The sequence below is a fragment of the Sebastes fasciatus genome, chromosome 10 (assembly GCF_043250625.1).
Source record: "Sebastes fasciatus isolate fSebFas1 chromosome 10, fSebFas1.pri, whole genome shotgun sequence".
NCBI lineage: Eukaryota > Metazoa > Chordata > Actinopteri > Perciformes > Sebastidae > Sebastes > Sebastes fasciatus.
Window position 1 is genome coordinate 33404316 of NC_133804.1, and position 17653 is coordinate 33421968.

At 44.6% G+C, this 17653-nt stretch overlaps 2 protein-coding genes across 2 annotated transcripts in view; one reads left to right on the top strand and one right to left on the bottom strand.

Annotated features, from left to right (window-relative positions):
* Positions 1-17518, bottom strand: part of LOC141774780 (complexin-2) — a 62181-nt gene extending 44663 nt beyond the window's left edge. Inside the window, exon 1 of the mRNA XM_074647608.1 lies at positions 17360-17518. The gene's annotated coding sequence lies outside the window, so the exon portion shown is untranslated. The remainder of the gene's footprint in view (positions 1-17359) is intronic.
* Positions 5286-9278, top strand: LOC141775794 (uncharacterized). The gene is made up of 3 exons (XM_074649477.1): positions 5286-5437; positions 5970-6051; positions 7894-9278. The coding sequence occupies exons 1-3, from the start codon at positions 5331-5333 to the stop codon at positions 9175-9177; spliced, it is 1473 nt and encodes a 490-aa protein (XP_074505578.1). The 5' UTR covers positions 5286-5330; the 3' UTR covers positions 9178-9278.
* Positions 17519-17653: the final 135 nt, after the last annotated feature.

A 17653-nucleotide genomic window follows, 5' to 3' on the forward strand; every position in this document is an offset into this window, starting at 1 on the left:
GGTAAGTGGCCAGCAGCATGCTGGGAGGGTGGGCGGCGATGCTGTGTAGGTGGGAGGTTTGCTACGCCTGCCAACTGCTCGAGTACGGATGATGAATGTTGCTGAGAGATGGAGCGCTGAACAACAAGAAAACTAGAGAACAAAAACAAAACAACTGAAACCAGAAAAACAAAAAGGAGGAGAGAGCACGGATACATTCTTCAACTCTATTTACCGTCTGTAGAAATACTGATTGTGTTCACTAGATTTCTATTTGATAGATTATGGTTCCCAGACGATGAATCCTACAGACCTTAGAGATCACGCTGACTTTTTGTTTGTGGATTTGGGTGAAATATAATCTATTTTTTTCTTCTTTTTTTTATTTATTGACTCAATTAATCCATACATGTACTTCAAGATACAAACTAAAGAAACTAATTTCATCATACAATATAAATATAAGACAAAGAACATGCCATAATCATCATGTGTAAATCCAAACGCAGTATTTTTATGTGAGGGGAAAAGAAAGAAAAAAGAATATAAATAAATAAATAAAATGTCCTTGCTTTTATTTTATTTATTTGTTTGTTTATTTATTTGTGAAATATGTCTTATTATCTGAATTGAACACATTTCATCCAGCGCCATCATCAGGTCAACATTTCACTTCATCCAATAATACTTTGATTTATGACCAAATACCTGCTGAAAGTATGACGTTCCCATCAGCCTCGACTGATAAAGAGCTGGTGAACATTATTCCTGCTAAACATCAGCATGTTAGCATTTAGCTCAATATTATAGCCTCACACTCTGCAGATTCTTTGTTGATAATTGTTTAATAAAAAAGAAATAGTTAAAAAAGAGAGATCATAAGTTCTCAGAGGCCGAGGTCTCTTCAAATTGATTTTATTGTCGAGTCCAAAGTCCAAATATTCAATTTACAATGCAGTCTGTAAATTACACGATAATGCTCAAGGTGTTTAGCGTGCAATAAATACGCCTTTCTAGATTTCCGCGTGACATGTTTACGCCATGTATCTTGTACTGACTGCAATGTAAACGCTTCTGTGTATAAATGCTACGGTAAGAGTTAGAGACGTAGAATAAAAAGCAAGAGAGACTGCTAATGGTGGGCGGGAGGAGAGGTGAAGGAGTCCAACAAACACAGGACTTTAACCAGGAGACCCTTGTTTTGTTTAGTGAGTTATGTTAGTGACGTCTTTTCTGTCGGTGTGTTACGTTGTTTGCATATTTTACTTAGTTTAAATGCTTCATTTTAACTGTGGACGTTTACGTGGCGTACAAATGAGACGTGAAAAAGGATAAAATGCGTACTCATGACACGCGGAATATCCGTGTAATGTCGAGGTATTTTTACGCCTCGCCTTGCGACCGGGTTGTACGATGATGTAAATCAGAGAAAAGCAGTAAGATAGAATATTTGCTAATTGGCTTTTTGGCATTTTAACATGATAAATTACTTAATTAAGCAATTATAATAATTATTATTGATTTGTTTTTGTCAATCAGGTAATTGATTAATTGCTTGAGCACTGATTTTTTGGGCTTTGTGGAGGGAATCTGAGGGAACGCACGTTATAAAAACACACCTTGACCTTTGACCTTTCCTCTTTAGTGATGTCTCACGGGGCTGAAACCTTTTCAACTCTTATAAATCATTTAGACGAGAGCATCGTCTGTACAGTCGTCCACATCGGGTTGGAATAATAAAAACTGTGTTTGAGCACATCGGGGTGGAGGGGCAGGGGGTTTCTGTTGGTGGGGGGGGAGTACATAATCAAGTTACGCTCAATATAGCTCTTCCTCCTCGACAAAGTGGATGTGACAGCAGGAACAATGGATGATTAGCATTGAACGCAGCGCTCTGGAGCTCGCAGTGGGTCGCTCGCTGCCCCACGCCGACGGGGAGCTCTGCAGAGAGTTTAAAACACTGAGAGATCTCAGAGAAGCTCTTCAACACATCAAAGCATTATTTAAAGAGAGGAGCTGATTGTGAAGCTTATACTGCACGCTGCAGGAAGTCCTGAGAAGATCTGATTCTGATGTATTTTTGTGCACAATTTCTGTATTTGCATCGAGGCTGCAGTGAGTTTTTTTTATACGTAAATAAAGCAGTCAGTCAATGTGTTAATAAACCCACAGAAAAGAGGAAAACGTGTAATCCTGAGATGTTGGCTCACAGTGGTTGGTATGATATCTTACGCAAAAGTTAATACTAATTTTTTTTTCGCGCCGGCCCTCACTTTCATTGCGCCACGGTGGGTTTTGCTTGCACCCTCTGACTCACACATGCGTTAGACTCCTTGGTCCGTGTTTCAAGACGGGTTGGGTGGGTTGCCGACATCGCCGCAGAACCCTGGCGCCTTTTACGTGGGCCGAGCCTCGTCTTGGCAGCACGACGCGGTTGGGGCACACTGAGAACAGTCCGCCACCGTCGACGGTCGCTCCGGGAGCAGGGGGCCTCGTCCCTCCCCGGCGGGGAGAGAGGGCGCAGCGAGCACTTTGTCCGCGGCCAAGGGAGGCACCTTCGCCCCGAGCCTTTCCAAGCCGACCTATAGCCGGTTGCGGCGCACCACCTTGTATGCGGGACTCCCCAGCCTGCCGTGTGTCGCTCACACCCTCCAGCTGGCTGTTAACGAGGGTCTTTTGGCACAGAAAAGTACTCGTATCGGTACTCGGTATCGGCGAGTACCCAAATGTAAGTACTTGTACTCGGTCTGAAAAAAAAAGTGGTATCGGTGATACCCTGATGTGAGTATTATTTTCAGACAGATTTGAGAACATGCGAACCTTTACAGATCCTCAGCAGTATTCAGTAAAAACAGGGACGTGCTCTTCCGCCGTCCCGTCCTCATATAGCTTCTATCTCGTACTAATTCTGATTCATGACCTGTTTCTGTTTCAGGCCTCGTTACAGTGAAACGAGACTCTGCTGTCACGCGCCAACATTGTGCTGAACAGAGTAGCGGGGCCAACATTTGCCCCATTTCCTGTCTCTGACTGACAGCGTTAGGAGCTCCGTGATAAACGCAGTGACAGCCGGGTGTTAAACAGGACATCAGAGGCCCCCGCTGCAGTGGCAGCTCGCCAAACCCGCGTAAAGCCCATATACACGGCGACTTATGCGACATACAAAGAAAGCCACGGCCTCAAAGTGCAGACCATTAAAATGCTAAATGAAAAACTCTCTCAGCAGGAATTGTCTCTTTGGGTTTCTCCTGAATATATTGAAGGTATTCAGTTGGAATTAAGTGAATTGGCTCTGCTTCAAGGCGGCTAACCGTGCAGGCCGGCCACAAGTTATTTAACTTAGCGGTGGAGGAACCTGCTGTGCGGTTAATTAGCTGGGGATTGTGGACGTTGGGATTCATTACACGGCTGGTTGAACAATAAATCTGTGTGTTTTCTGAGGGGTGACCTGAGGCGGGGCTTAGTGAAGCCGAGGTCAAAGCGCAGAGACGGAGCTGGAAACACTAAATTATGATGAATTTAAAAAGGACACTTCAACACTGAGAGGTTTTTTTTGTGTACAGGAGAGTTTCACACTCTGGAGGAGAGATGGTAGATCCACAAACCACCACACGTATCCTTTAACTGCAGGTAGTATTCCCTTTAAAGCCAGTTTAATGTCTAACTTACAAAGAAAACTAATTTTTTTCACCTTTTAGGCTTTATTTACAAAAGCAAAGATAAAGCCTACAAATGGCCTCTTGAGGCTGAGTCAATCTCCAAAGACCTCCATGTTAAAATGTCCAACTTTACCTCAGAAATAAACATGTTAACAGCCTGATTAAGGCTTAAAGTTAGGCATAATTGAGGGCGTTGCCACTTTGAGTGGCAGGTGGATGTCATACCAGGTGTTGCTCTGTCCACACAGGGAACGTGAGTAGCGCGTGACGGCTGCCTCGCTAAACTGATGCGTACTTCTCGCGCGGGTTGTCCACACTGCCAGTATTTCTGCAGCTGATGCTGCTGTCAGCTCTTTCTTTCTACATAGAGTTGCCTTTCATAATGACCATTTCATTTCATTATAAATATAATTTATATTTATTTCAGACAGAAAAAGGTTAAGAAACGTGTGGTAATTTGTAAATAATAGTCCACAATTAAAACCCCGTACTATATTTTCGTTCATGGAGCTCTGCAAGTCACTGCATGTTCTACAACACTGTCCTGCAAATATTTCAGAATAAAAGCCTTGTGTTAACAAATGAAGGAACTCAAAATAAACTACAGTGTGTGTTCGTGGTGATGGAGGAACATGTGACACAGTGGTTTTGCTCTTTTAAATGACTTGTTGAGAATATAGATTATCACCAGCCTCATCATCCTGTAATCAACCTGCATCTCACCGTCCGTCTCACGGCAAAAACACATCAAGCTGAACTTCACAACACTGAAAGCCGCAAAACACTGAACCAAACTGAGATGCAGCCTCCTCCTCCTCCTCTCTCTCCTCCTCCTCCTCCTCCTCCTCTCTCTCCTCCTCCTCCTCCATCTCCCTCCCCGCTGCTGCACAAGCTGCTTTTCTCTCCCAAGTCAGCCAGAACGTCAACGATTGGCTAACGCGGTGATCCACGGCAACAGGTGCCAAAGAGTCGCAACAGTGGCACTTTGCATCAGCTATACCGGCAAATTGTTAAAAAAATTATAGAAGAGGCCGACAACACGCAGGAATCCTGAGTTTTTAGCTGAGTTTAAGAAGCAGGAACACTGAATAAAAACACTGAGAGCAGCGATGGAACTTGTACTACGCTGATTAATATTTTATCTTTAAACAAACACTCACTGAAACAGTCTTCATGTTCCACTAAAAAAAATTTAAGTTACTCTTAGACGCGTAAATTTTTTTTTATTTTCAAGTACAGTAAAGTATTATCAGCAAAAGTAAAAGTACTCATTATGTGATATATTATATGTGACATTATTCGATTGTTAATACTGATGCACAGTAGCCTAAGCAGCATTTTAGTAGTAGTTTTCTATAGTTTTAATATTTTCCAAATAAATAGTGCAATAAAATACCTACAAATACCTCAAAATTGTACTTAAATATAGTATTTGACTAAATGTACTAAAACAAATGTTGGTGACTTTACTTATTAAAAATGATTGAGGTTACATTTATTTATTATTTTTTATTTGCCCGTTTATGATCAACAAATAGCATTGTTTTATTTTTCAATTAATAATTAAATTAATTTACTTCTTTTTTTATTTATTTTTAGTTCTATTAAACATTCAGTACGTAGACTGCTTCCTGTTTATTTTTGAAAAATATTTGTTTTATAATTTTCGAACAGGATTCCATCGCGGTTACCATGGAGACCATCAGTCAAACGTGCATCTCTGAGCTCGGTGAAGAGGAGACGGCCATCATCACCAGCAGGACTCAACTAAACTTAAACTTCATCAACACAGAAAAACGGTAAGAACAGTTCAGTATTTAATGTGTAATAAAACTGTAAAATATTTAAGAAGAAATCAGCTGATTTATAAGTTTGTTCTGTGAATTGTATCAGAGGCTGAGATTGCTTCTACTCTGTTAAACTAGTGTTAACTTTTAGCTGGTGTTACTTATGCTCTATATAATAATTATTTATTATTTATTTATTAGTTTATTTATTTAGTTAGCCGTGGCTATCTCTCCAGCAAGCTTTAAATACACGTAATAGCTCTCTCTCTTTATTTAGCTGTACAGAAATTATACAGTATTTTTCCTTTTTTATGGTAAAAATAAATGTGAAAATCTCTTGTTAAACGCTGTTAAATATAAATTATTGTTTATCATTTTCACACAGATATTTCTAATTCATTCCTAAGGTGCAGTTGTTTTAAAAAATGCAGTGAGGAACGCTGCCCGTGTGTTATTATTCAAAGTGTCTGACTGGATTATCTTGCTTATGGCCTCTTGTTGATTCACGTTTCCCCGTCGTACTGTCTGTATTTCATGATGACAGAGTTGACTCACAGATGGAGGGATGTCTGGTTGACGTGGAGATAACCAGCAGCAGCACGATGAGCTCATCAGCAGAGGTAAAGGTAAAAACATGCCATCTATCTATCTAGCTAAAACAAAGAAGTCTAATTAATTTTTTCCCGTAGACAATGTTACACGACTCACAGAAAATATTTGATAAAAAGTCAAAGGTAGGAGTCAAAAGGCCTGTGTACATACAAACTTTGAGGTATTAACTGCATTTCTGCAAGAAACATCCAATCACAGAGCTTAAGATGACCGAAAACACAATCTGCAGCTTAAAGGTCCCATATCGTGCTCATTTTCAGGTTCATACTTGTATTTTGTGTTTCTACTAGAACATGTTTACATGCTGTAATGTTCAAAAAAAACTTTATTTTCCTCATACTGTCTGCCTGAATATACCTGTATTCACCCTCCTGTCTGAAACGCTCCATTTTAGTGCATTTCAACGGAATTGCGTTGCTAGGCAACAGTTTGGGTCCATGTTTACTTCCTGTCAGCTGATGTTATTCACATCCACTGCAACAGGAAATAAACTGGGACACATTTAGAATGTTTATGTTTAAAACCGTGTGATGATCTATATATATTGTATATTTGTGACATCATAAATGGACAGAAATCCTGATGGCTTGTTTCAAACGCACAATTTCTGAATACGGGCTGTGTTTATTTCTCGGTATATTGAGCGTTTTGATAGGTTAACAGTATTTATATATCACTTAAACCTGCTTTATAATATAAAAGACATGAAAATCTCACTTTTTACAATATGGGACCTTTAAATCTATTATTTATTTTTTAAATTCTGGGTTTAATTGTGGGTGAATTCAGCAACTGTGACGCTGTCTTTTGTTCTCAACTCTACCGACAAAGTTTTGAATTTGCTGCTGCTCTGATTCACAACTCTGATTGGCCTCTGCTCCGTGGCAACGGCAGCCGAGGCTCATGGGTATTGTAGTATTTAGACCCCCAGGAGTCTGAAACTGGGTACAAACACATGCAGTACAAATGTGTTATTTTCTCCAATTCTAAAATGATGTGTTTGAATATATTTCTGCATCCTGGGGTCCCTAAACAGTGTTGAATTCCATAAACTGGGTCTCACTGTAAAGCTGAGACTCTGGTGGATCCAATGAGCCCAACTGTATTCATGTGTGATGATGTTAGTCCCCATAGGAGACATTTCATTGACCTCACTGTATAAAATGACCTGTGGTGACCTCTAGGATCATCACAGCCTCATGAAACTTTACAGCCACAAACTAGAGACCTAGAGCATTCAGAGGATGGATGGATCAGACTAGAGACCTAGAGCATTCAGAGGATGGATGGATCAGACTAGACACCTAGAGCATTCAGAGGATGGATGGATCAGACTAGACACCTAGAGCATTCAGAGGATGGATGGCTTTCCTAGCTACATTGACAATAAGGGGTTTTCTGAGCAGTTTACACAACAGAAGCGCTTGCCATTTAATCGCCGAAAAAATGCAAATCTTGCAGAAATCTCCAAATGTCAAAATGTTTAATATCCCAAATCACAGCATGGCTTTTTCTATGGTGTTCCTCAAGGTCTTGGTGTCTCAATGTGGTAATTTGGAGGGATTATTGATAATTTTTTATCAGTTCTTGAGTTGTAAAGAATTGTTAAATTTAGCACCAAATCAGCGTTGACTTCTATTTTCACACGGGACATGAAGAGTGGCCTATCCACCCCGACATCCTAACCTAGGTGGCGTTCGCCGCTCTTTATATTTTCCTGGTTCACGATTTGTGGGATTACTTTTCGTAGGTATAGCTAACGGACACCTGACCAGTATTATTAGTGAGCTCCTTCAATTAATATCCGCTTACATTCTTTCTATCTTTCTCTATCTGGTTATTTTTTCGCTTCATAGAAACAGACGGCCACAAATCCAGCCGGACCTCACGGTGAGGCTGAGGAGAGTTTTTTAGGAAGACAAGTGGATCCACAACATCAGAGTGCTGAGACTGTGGAGAAACCATACCGCTGTGACTGGTCTTTCTCAGAGAATCTGAAGTATCATCAGCGTATCCACGCTGGAGAGGAGCCCTACACCTGCGACCAGTGTGGAAAGACTTTCACACAAGCTGGAAATCTAAAGACTCATCAGCGTATCCACGCTGGAGAGAAGCCCTACACCTGCGACCAGTGTGGAAAGACTTTCACACAAGCTGGAAATCTAAAGACTCATCAGCGTATCCACGCTGGAGAGAAGCCCTACACCTGCGACCAGTGTGGGAAGACTTACAGACATCATAACTCTTTAAAGGCTCATCAGCGGACTCACTCTGGAGAGGAGCCCTACACCTGCGACCAGTGTGGGAAGACTTTCACACAACCTGGAAATCTAAAGACTCATCTGCGTATCCACACTGGAGAGAAGCCGTACACCTGCGACCAGTGTGGGAAGACTTACAGACATCGTAACTCTTTAAAGACTCATCAGCGGACTCACTCTGGAGAGAAGCCCTACACCTGCGACCAGTGTGGGAAGAGTTTCACACATGCTGAAAATCTAAAGACTCATCTGCGTATCCACACTGGAGAGAAGCCGTACACCTGCGACCAGTGTGGGGAGACTTACAGACATCATAACTCTTTAAAGGCTCATCAGCGGACTCACTCTGGAGAAAAGCCCTACACCTGCGACCAGTGTGGGAAGAGTTTCACACAAGCTGGAATTTTAAAAGGTCATCAGCGGACTCACACTGGAGAAAAGCCGTACACCTGCGACCAGTGTGGGAAGAGTTTCACACATGCTGGAATTTTAAAAGGTCATCAGCGGACACACACTGGAGAAAAGCCCTACACCTGCGACCAGTGTGGGAAGAGTTTCAGACGAGCTGGAATTTTAAAAGGTCATCAGCGGACTCACACTGGAGAAAAGCCGTACACCTGCGACCAGTGTGGGAAGAGTTTCACACATGCTGGAATTTTAAAAGGTCATCAGCGGACTCACACTGGAGAAAAGCCCTACACCTGCGACCAGTGTGGGAAGAGTTTCAGACATGCTGAAACTCTAAAGACTCATCTGCGTATCCACACTGGAGAGAAGCCGTACACCTGCGACCAGTGTGGGAAGAGTTTCAGACATCGTAACTCTATAAAGACTCATCAGCGGACTCACACTGGAGAGAAGCCCTGCGTACACCTGTGAGCCTGAACTGGGGGAGAGATTCTTGTTGGCACCTGAACCGTCTGGATGTCTTTGTAAAAGTTGTCCTGAAAATATTTCAATAATATTGATACTGCATGCAATCTGTGTCATCTAGTGTTATTGTTGCTTTACTTCGTCAAATCATTCACTCAGATTTAACCCAGCTTGATGTTATTTGATCGAGTTCACGTATACATTGTGTTTTTTTTTATAAATATATATTAGTGCAGTGCCCGTCCAGAAACAGGCCGACTGCTCGGCCTCTTGCAGCATGGTTGAGAACTGCGGTACGGTTGCTTGTACCCACCAAGTGTGGAGTTGATCACGTTTCTTAAGATTTGTGAAGGGCAGTCATACATACACAGATAGATTCCTTCCTTTACAGACGGATGATGCTGCTACTACGGCCGTGTGTTGGCAAGAATCTGGCGTTACGATACGTATCATGATACCGGGGTTACAATTCAATATATTGCGATTAGGGATGCACCGATATAACTTTTTTTCAGACCGAGTACAAGTACTTAAATTTGGGTACTCGCCAATTAAAGGAGTACCGATACGAGTACTTCTCTGTGTCTAAAGACCCTCGTTAACAGCCAGCTGGAGGGTGTGAGCGACACACAGCAGGCTGGGGAGTCCCGCATACGAGGCGGTGCGCGACCGGCTCTAGGTCGGCTTGGAAAGGCTCGGGGCGAAGGTGGCTCGCTGCCGCAGCTTTACGGCGCTCCCTGACCGGACCTCGCCGCACCGTGAACAAAGGACTCGCTACGCCCTCTCTCCCCGCCGGGGGTGGGATGGGGTTCCCTGCTATCGGTGCGACTGTCGACCGGAAGGCACATAAGAGGACATACACTGAGAGGGTGCATCTCTTTGCCAATGAAATAAAATATTGTTAATCTTTGCATGTTAACTATTAAAGGCAGGGTTGATGATGTTCTCCAGTAAACACTATCTGTTATATTGGCTGAAATGGTCTTTACACCCCGGCAGCGATCCATTACTGATGAGCTCTGAAAAAGGACCGGAAAAGAGCCGTCATCTGTAGCTGCTGTAATCCTGTAAAAACGTCTACCAATCACTGCCTCACGGTCCGCTTGGAAAGAACCAATCAGATGCCTCCCTGCCTCCCTGCTCGTTCTCTACCCTTGGCGTGCACCAGCCTGAACTCAAAGCGCGTCGTCGCTGCACGTTTACTGGAGAATGGAAGAGAGAACTCAGCCCTGCAGCAGCACTGCCGCGGTTACTTGTCATGAGGTAGCGTTGTTGAGTTGAGGTCCTCTCTCCGCTCTGTCTGTGAAGTAGTTACGATGCGGCGGTGCTCGTGCATGTGTGTATTCTGTTTTTACTTTTGCAGTAAAAACATAATAAACAACAATACATAATATCGTGATACTCGATATTTTCTTACATCCCTATTTGAGAGACTGCATTTCCTGTTTTTAGGCATTTCCCCCAGTTTAACAGAAGTAAGAAAGAAGTTTAAATTGAATGAACATTACAGATAATGAGATCATCAGCGTGGATGTTCTGTCTCAGAGTCAAATGAAATATGTAAACTGGTTGCAGACTCCTGAATCATGACTCAAGTGGCACAAAATGACAATTCAGACTGATATCAGGCTAAAAACAAAAGGTCAGCTCTGAACTGAACTTCTAACCCTGCATGGATGTATATTTATACTCTTTATTTATCACGTGACTGCGTCCCCGTGTCTGAACCGAGGTCGTGTATCCGACCGTTCCTCTCCCGGTGGTTCAGGCTCGCTGGGCTGCAGAGGCGAGATAAGGCGGCGGCTGAGTTCTCCTCAGAGCGCAGCGTGAAGTCTGTGCCGCTTTATCTGCATAACATTTCAACAAGATTAAACACTCAATCCGGCCGCTATCAGCCCCCCCCCCCCCCCTAACAACACCGTCGCTGGATTTAGTTAACGGCCTCGGCAGAGACTTAGGACCGATTCGACGGCTTGGTGGCGGTTTCTGGATCTGTCAGGGTGACTCTCTGTCCTCTGGGTGTGTCCAGGTCAAACTGGAGAGAAGAGTTTTATGTGTACGCGTTGGAGAGGTCACTTTAAGAGGAACTCAAAACCGCCTACTACACATACTGACGAACGCAGTATGCAGTATGAAACGGTTAATGTGATGTATCTCGCAGTATGCTAGACCAGGCTTTAGCCTTTAAACCAGCTCTTAAAGCACTGGACAAAAAAAAGAACTCGTACCATTATTACAATATTATCGAAACAATACAATTTAGATTTGTTTGTTTACTCTTTGCATTGAACAGTTCAATAAAGGACAGCATGTGTTAAACTAGCTGTCTAATATTGTAGTTTATAAATCGGTGTCAGTCCTCCTGTCATTTAATCTGATCCTTTCCGTCTGTCTGCGAGTTGTGAAGCTTCCTATACGTCAGCAGCTGTGACGTCTAACCCGGGGACATCTTCGTCGCCCTGATCGATCTTCATCAGCGGAAAACTCATCAACCAAAAACTTTCACTGTCAGAAGACTCATTTTCCCATGATGCTTAGCATTTCCTGAGTGACTCCCTTCATATCCCGGCAGTACTCGTGTGTGATAATTTCTGGATAATGGATGTGATGTTATAAATATTTCACGTCGTCATGCGCAGACTGCGAGACTGAGAGGCGATAAATAAATAAAACGGTAAGTCTGTTCTCACAAGTAGACGCAGTGTTTTTATGTTTCCAGACTAAAGCTTTAGAATAAGTCACCTGTACATGTATGAGAGTGGAGATGTTGAGAGAGAGACGTTTGACAGCAGGAAAACAGAGAGATTCATTCTAAATAAAGAACTCTAATTGAAGGTATTTCATTTCATGCACAGTCGGTTATAAATAATGCATCTTTTATGAATTCCCTCTGACGTTCTGTCGCTCCTGTGGTGAAGCTCTAGCAGAGTGAACGCATGACGAAATACTCCTCACACACACACACACACACACACACAGTTTGATATCAGCATGCAAATGTTCAACTTCAAATGTGTGTGTGTGAACATTTATTTTCTGGTTTCCTCCACAAAGGACCGCCTGGGGTTCGGCTTTAGTTCGTCTAATGGACATCAGATGTTGATTCCAGGGAAACTCTCACTCAGGGTGCTGAAAGTGAACAGCAAAATTATAAATCTGTCTCTCAAAAACTCCACTTTGATGGGTTTTTTTCACAGTAAATTTAGGGTGCTTTCACATCAGGGACAAGTGATTCAAGTTAACTTGACCCCAAAAGTCCAGTTCGTTTGATTAGTGTGAACCAGGAAGAGCGCCGGTCGTCGATCACGACTTTCGTAGCGGCCAAACGGCGGTACTGCAACTTCTGTGTCCGTCACGTGATGCCATTGGGCCCAAAAAGACTTTTCCCATAGACTTACATTGGGAAAGAGACGTCTGTAACTCAGCGGATCTCTTTTTTTTAGGTTAATCAACTCCCAAGTACGAACACTCAAATAGTCCTTATTTAAAAACTTATGTTTTTAAAGTTGTAAAACGCACTAATGGCTGAATCCAGAGTTATTTTACCTTCCTCCGTTCATGTGAATGAGACACAGACCGAATCTGGAGCGCCAAGCCGTGACGACGGCGTGACGTTACAACCCCGTGACCGGGTCATGTGACCGAGCGGACGCTACTGCGCATGTTCCATGTGTCCCAAGATCCGGATACTTTTCCAGACGCAAGTCGAGCCATTCAGGCTTCGTGCTCCACTGAGCAACTTTCATAGGAATGAACGAGGCCCCGCCTCCAACGCTGGATCCTGTTCTCTTAATACATCCATGGTGTGAACGCTCCGTACCGTACTCCACAGGCACAGTTCGTTGATCCGAGTCCACTTGAAAAGGTGGTTTGGAGTACGGTTTGTGTGTACTCGGGTAACGTTAGCAGTCAGGGAGTAGTTGTGAAAGGGCCACCGGTCTCCTCCGATCATTTGTATACATATAAAACTGTTTCATATCCATGTCTGTATATGTCATGGATGTATAAAGAGAACTGGATACAGTGTTGGAGGCGGGGCCTCGTTCATTCCTATGAAAGTTGCTCAGTGGCGCATGAAGACAAAATGGCTCGACTTCCGTCTGGAAAAGTACCCGGATCTTGGGCACATGGAACATGCGCAGTAGCGTCCGGTCACATGACTCGGTCACGGGGTCCCAACGTCATGCCGTCGTCACGGCTTGGCGCTCCAGCCTCAGTCTGGGTCTCATTCACATGGACGGAGGAAGGGAAATAACTCTGGATTCAGCTATTAGTGCGTTTTAAAACTTTAAAAACGTATTTTTTAAATAAGGGCTATTAGAGTGTTCATACTGGGGAGTTGATTCACCTAAAAAAAAATCATCCTCTGAGTTACAGACGTCTCTTTCCCAATGTAAGTCTATAGGAAAAAGTATTTTTGGGCTCATTGGCATCACGTGACAGACACAGACAAGTTGCAGTACCGCCGTTTGACCACTATGAAAGTCGGGATCAACGACCAGCGCTCTTCATGGGTTGGTGAGAACGGGTTGGCCTGTATGGTCCAAACAAACCGTGGCTATTTTGGGGGTGATTTGCCTGATTGACAGCTGCCTCAGCCTGTTAGCCACTTGGTTATCCCGCCTCACCTCCATCCCCGTTCACCAAATTAGGAATGTCTGACTCCAGTAGCTGACAAAGACGCTACCGACCCAAACTCCTGGATGCAAAACCACCATTGGTTGTATGTGTGGAACAAGAGGAGAGAGGGGGGGGTTCCTCTCAGTGTATAGCTCATACTGTGTTGGATGACTGACCAGAGCTGATGGCGGAGCAGTGCAGTGATAGCTGTGTAGATGTACAGAGGTCTGTTTACAGTAACAGCAGAGCGACAGACGGATCTCTGTCTCTCTGTGCAGCCGTCACTCAAACCTCTCAAAGCCGGAGATTCAGCGACGCTACGGTTTTATTCATCTGTTGAGCACCGCCACATTATCTAACAACAGAACAGAGAAACGATGCAGAGCTGATAATGAAAAACTCATTCTCTTCCTCACACTCACAGTGAGCCTGAAGTCAACGCAGCGACAGACACACAGCAGATAATACTTGTCATCTGCTTTGGTTGCTGATATATTGCATTGTGATTAGTTATAATGTGCTTTTTGTTGTGTTGTCATGACAAACAGGAGCCTGTGAAATCAGCCAAACAGCAGTTGTACAAAAGCAGAAGGTTTCAGATTACACCGGTACATGCTACCAGCAAGTGAAACAGGACGTGAGCTTTAACGTCTCTCCTGCTCTCTGAATCTCAGGGCCGACATGGGGATTGACTGTCCGATTGTACAACAGATCACAAGAATCCTTATTCCCAGAGGGGTTGTAAATTAACTTCTTTAGTCCTAGGGGGTGCTGGAAGGTGTGGTTCGCCTTAGACAGACGTACCCGAAATAAATGAAGAATAGCTCCACAACTAGCCGGTCTATCTGCATGATCCTGGTCTCTATGGATAGGTAACACCTCAGAGAATTCATCCCCAGTGTCAGTAACATTGTGACTGTTACTATGCCTGAGTAAGCTGTGATGAACCAAAGGAAACATTTTTATCCTCGCCTAAGATGTTTTCTAGATCAGACAGTGGATAACACCATTATAGCAGTGATGTTTCAGCAACTCCTCGACTACAACTGAGCCAAAGCAGATATAAATAACACAAAGCACATACATTCTACAAAGGTTTTAGTCCAGATAGGACCAGGAGGACTCTCCATTTGGGACACTTGGATACCCAAAGTGTGCCAAATGGGGTTTTCTACCTCTTGAAAGGGAATCTGGCTCTAAAATACTCCTGATATCCACTACAGGAGGCTATGAGCACACAATGGAGCCTTTGGCCATGACATCTACCCTGTTTATCATCACATTCTACCATTGTGCACAGTATAACATCAATAACAAAACAACTAAATTGTATAATTTTGACTCCAAATGGAGTAGTTTTATTATAATAATGAAATATTATCAGGTAGATAATAAAAAAATAAGATCAATAACAATGTGAATAAGATAACAGACTAAAACCGCAAAGTTCTATCTAGTGAAGCCCGTCTGTTAAACAGTGTTGGCCGCGGTCGGAGGACGCGGGGGAGACCGTAGCTTTGGTCTCCAGGGCCGGAGTCTCTGCTCCTCTGCCTGCCTTCACTCAGCTCGCTCCACCTCACGTGCATGCGCGCACACTCCACACTGCAGAAGAGTTAGTTTAGCTCTGAGAATATCTAGTGAATGTTCAGTGGACGTTTGTGCAGAAATAACTGCTGCAGCTCCTCCAGACCAACAGAGGTTTCCCGTGTCTTGTGAAGTGACGGGGCTCTGCAGAGAGAAACGTTATCGTCTCCGACCAAAACTCCGGCGTCTCCCCTGTTCCCTCCGGCCGCGGTCGGGAGGCTGAGGCAGGAAAAGCCAACACTAGAATCAGCATTGATTCATGGAGAGACCTCCGTCTGGTCAGCTAACATTACTGCCAAGCAGCTGAAATATGTGATATTGTGCTTTTAGCTGACGTGTGTCTCCTCACTGTGTTGAGCGATGCTCGTTCATGTCTATGTAGAGCGAGCACAAGCGCCAGCAACAGGACGCTGACTTTCGTTGACTTAAAGGCCACAGGTGTCGCTGTTAACAAGACATTTCTGATTCTTACATAGAGTCCCTTTAAGGTTTTGAATCATTAAAACATTAAACTTCACTGAAGCATGATGCCACGTTGTGTTCACATCCGGCCGGCTCTCCTCAGGAAGAAGAAGAAGCTCTCCAGAGGATCTTATTAGAGGAGGTTCTCCTTTAACTGCACTAAAGCAATTTTATAGGTTACTATGGTTCAGTCTCTGTCTGTGATTGGCTGCAGGAAGATGCTTGTACCTCACACCCATTTACACACACCAGCTCTCAAACACTAGAATACAGACACACACACCTTTCATTTCAAACACCCTCCCATGGTGCACAAACACCCCTCTCCCATAAACACGCGCTCACAGCTCCCGGTGCGTTACACAAAGCTAATCAATGCGCTGGCAGCTATAAATAATTCAGCCTCTCTCCACCATCACTCCATCCTCCAGCCTCCATCCAGCATCCATCACCAGCCGAGGAGCTGCTGCTGCTGCTCGGTGCCGGTGACGGCACTGCGGAGGACCAGAGCCGACCAGGCCTTCCTCTCATTCAGCAGCGCGGGAACTGCCTCATCAATGATAATCAGTGAAAAGCCCTCTGCTGCTGCCTCCTCCTCCTCTTTCTCTTCCTCCTCCTCCTCCTCTCTCTTCCTCCTCCTCCTCCTCTTCCTCCTCCTCCTCTTCCTCCCTGTCTCATCATTCTCACCTACAACAGGCGAGATATGGCGCTGAAAGAGGCGAGAAGACCCGCCTTCACCTGGATGAAGAGATACACAACACCCAGAGCAGCAGCAGGAGGAGGAGGAGGAGAGGAAGAAGAGGAGGAGAGGAGGAGAGGAGGAGGAGGATGAGTAGGAGAGGAGAGGAGGAGGAGGAGAGGAGGAGGAAGAGGAGAGGAGGAAGAGGAGAGGGAGGATGAGGAAGAGGAGGAAGAGGAGGAGGAGAGGAGGAGGAGGAAGAGGAGCAGGAGAGGAGGAGAGGAGGGAGAGGAGGAGGAAGAGGAGGAGAGAGGAGGAGAGGAGAGGAGGAGCAGGAAGAGGAGGAGGAGGAGGAGAGGAGGAAGAAGAGGAGAGGAGGAGGAAGAGAGGAGGAGGAGAGGAGGAGGAGAAGAGGAGGAGGAGGAGAGGAGGAGGAGAAGAGGAGGAGGAGGAGGAGAGGAAGAGGAGGAGAGCAGAGTGCATCCTCCGCAGCACGCCGTCGCCGCTTCCGCATGTTATCATCCAGCAGGTGAAGCTGATACCTGCAGCCTGATGGATGGATGTGCGTTTATATCTGTGCACAAACACACACACACATTCACAGACACGCACACTCACTCACACGCACCAGCAGTTCACGCCTAAACCCTGTGCGCGCCCTCTCAGTCACATCTCCATCTTCACACCGCTGAAATCATCCGAGGCGAAACCAAAACACCAAAACACCTCCAGCAGAGAAACAAACACAAAGCACCAAACCAACCAACCAAATCCCCTCAACCACCATCCAGCACCAGCAGCTGTCTGTCTGATCATCTGTCGGTGCGTTCAGTTTCTACTAACCTGATGAGTCTGAAGCGACCGAGGAGGCGAAGAGATCCAACCAGTCTGCAGCCAACAAACCACCGAGTGATGCCTCTCCTCCTCTATCAGCCAGTGTCTCTCTCTCTCTCTCTCTCTCTCTCTCTCTCTCTCTCTCTCTCTCTCTCTCTCTCTCTCTCTCTCTCTCTCTCTCCCTCTCTCCCTCTCTCTCTCTCTCTCTCTCTCTCTCTCTCTCCCTCTCTCCCTCTCTCTCTCTCTCTCTCTCTCCTCTCTCTCCCCTCTCTCTCTCTCTCTCTCCTCTCTCTCTCTCCCTCT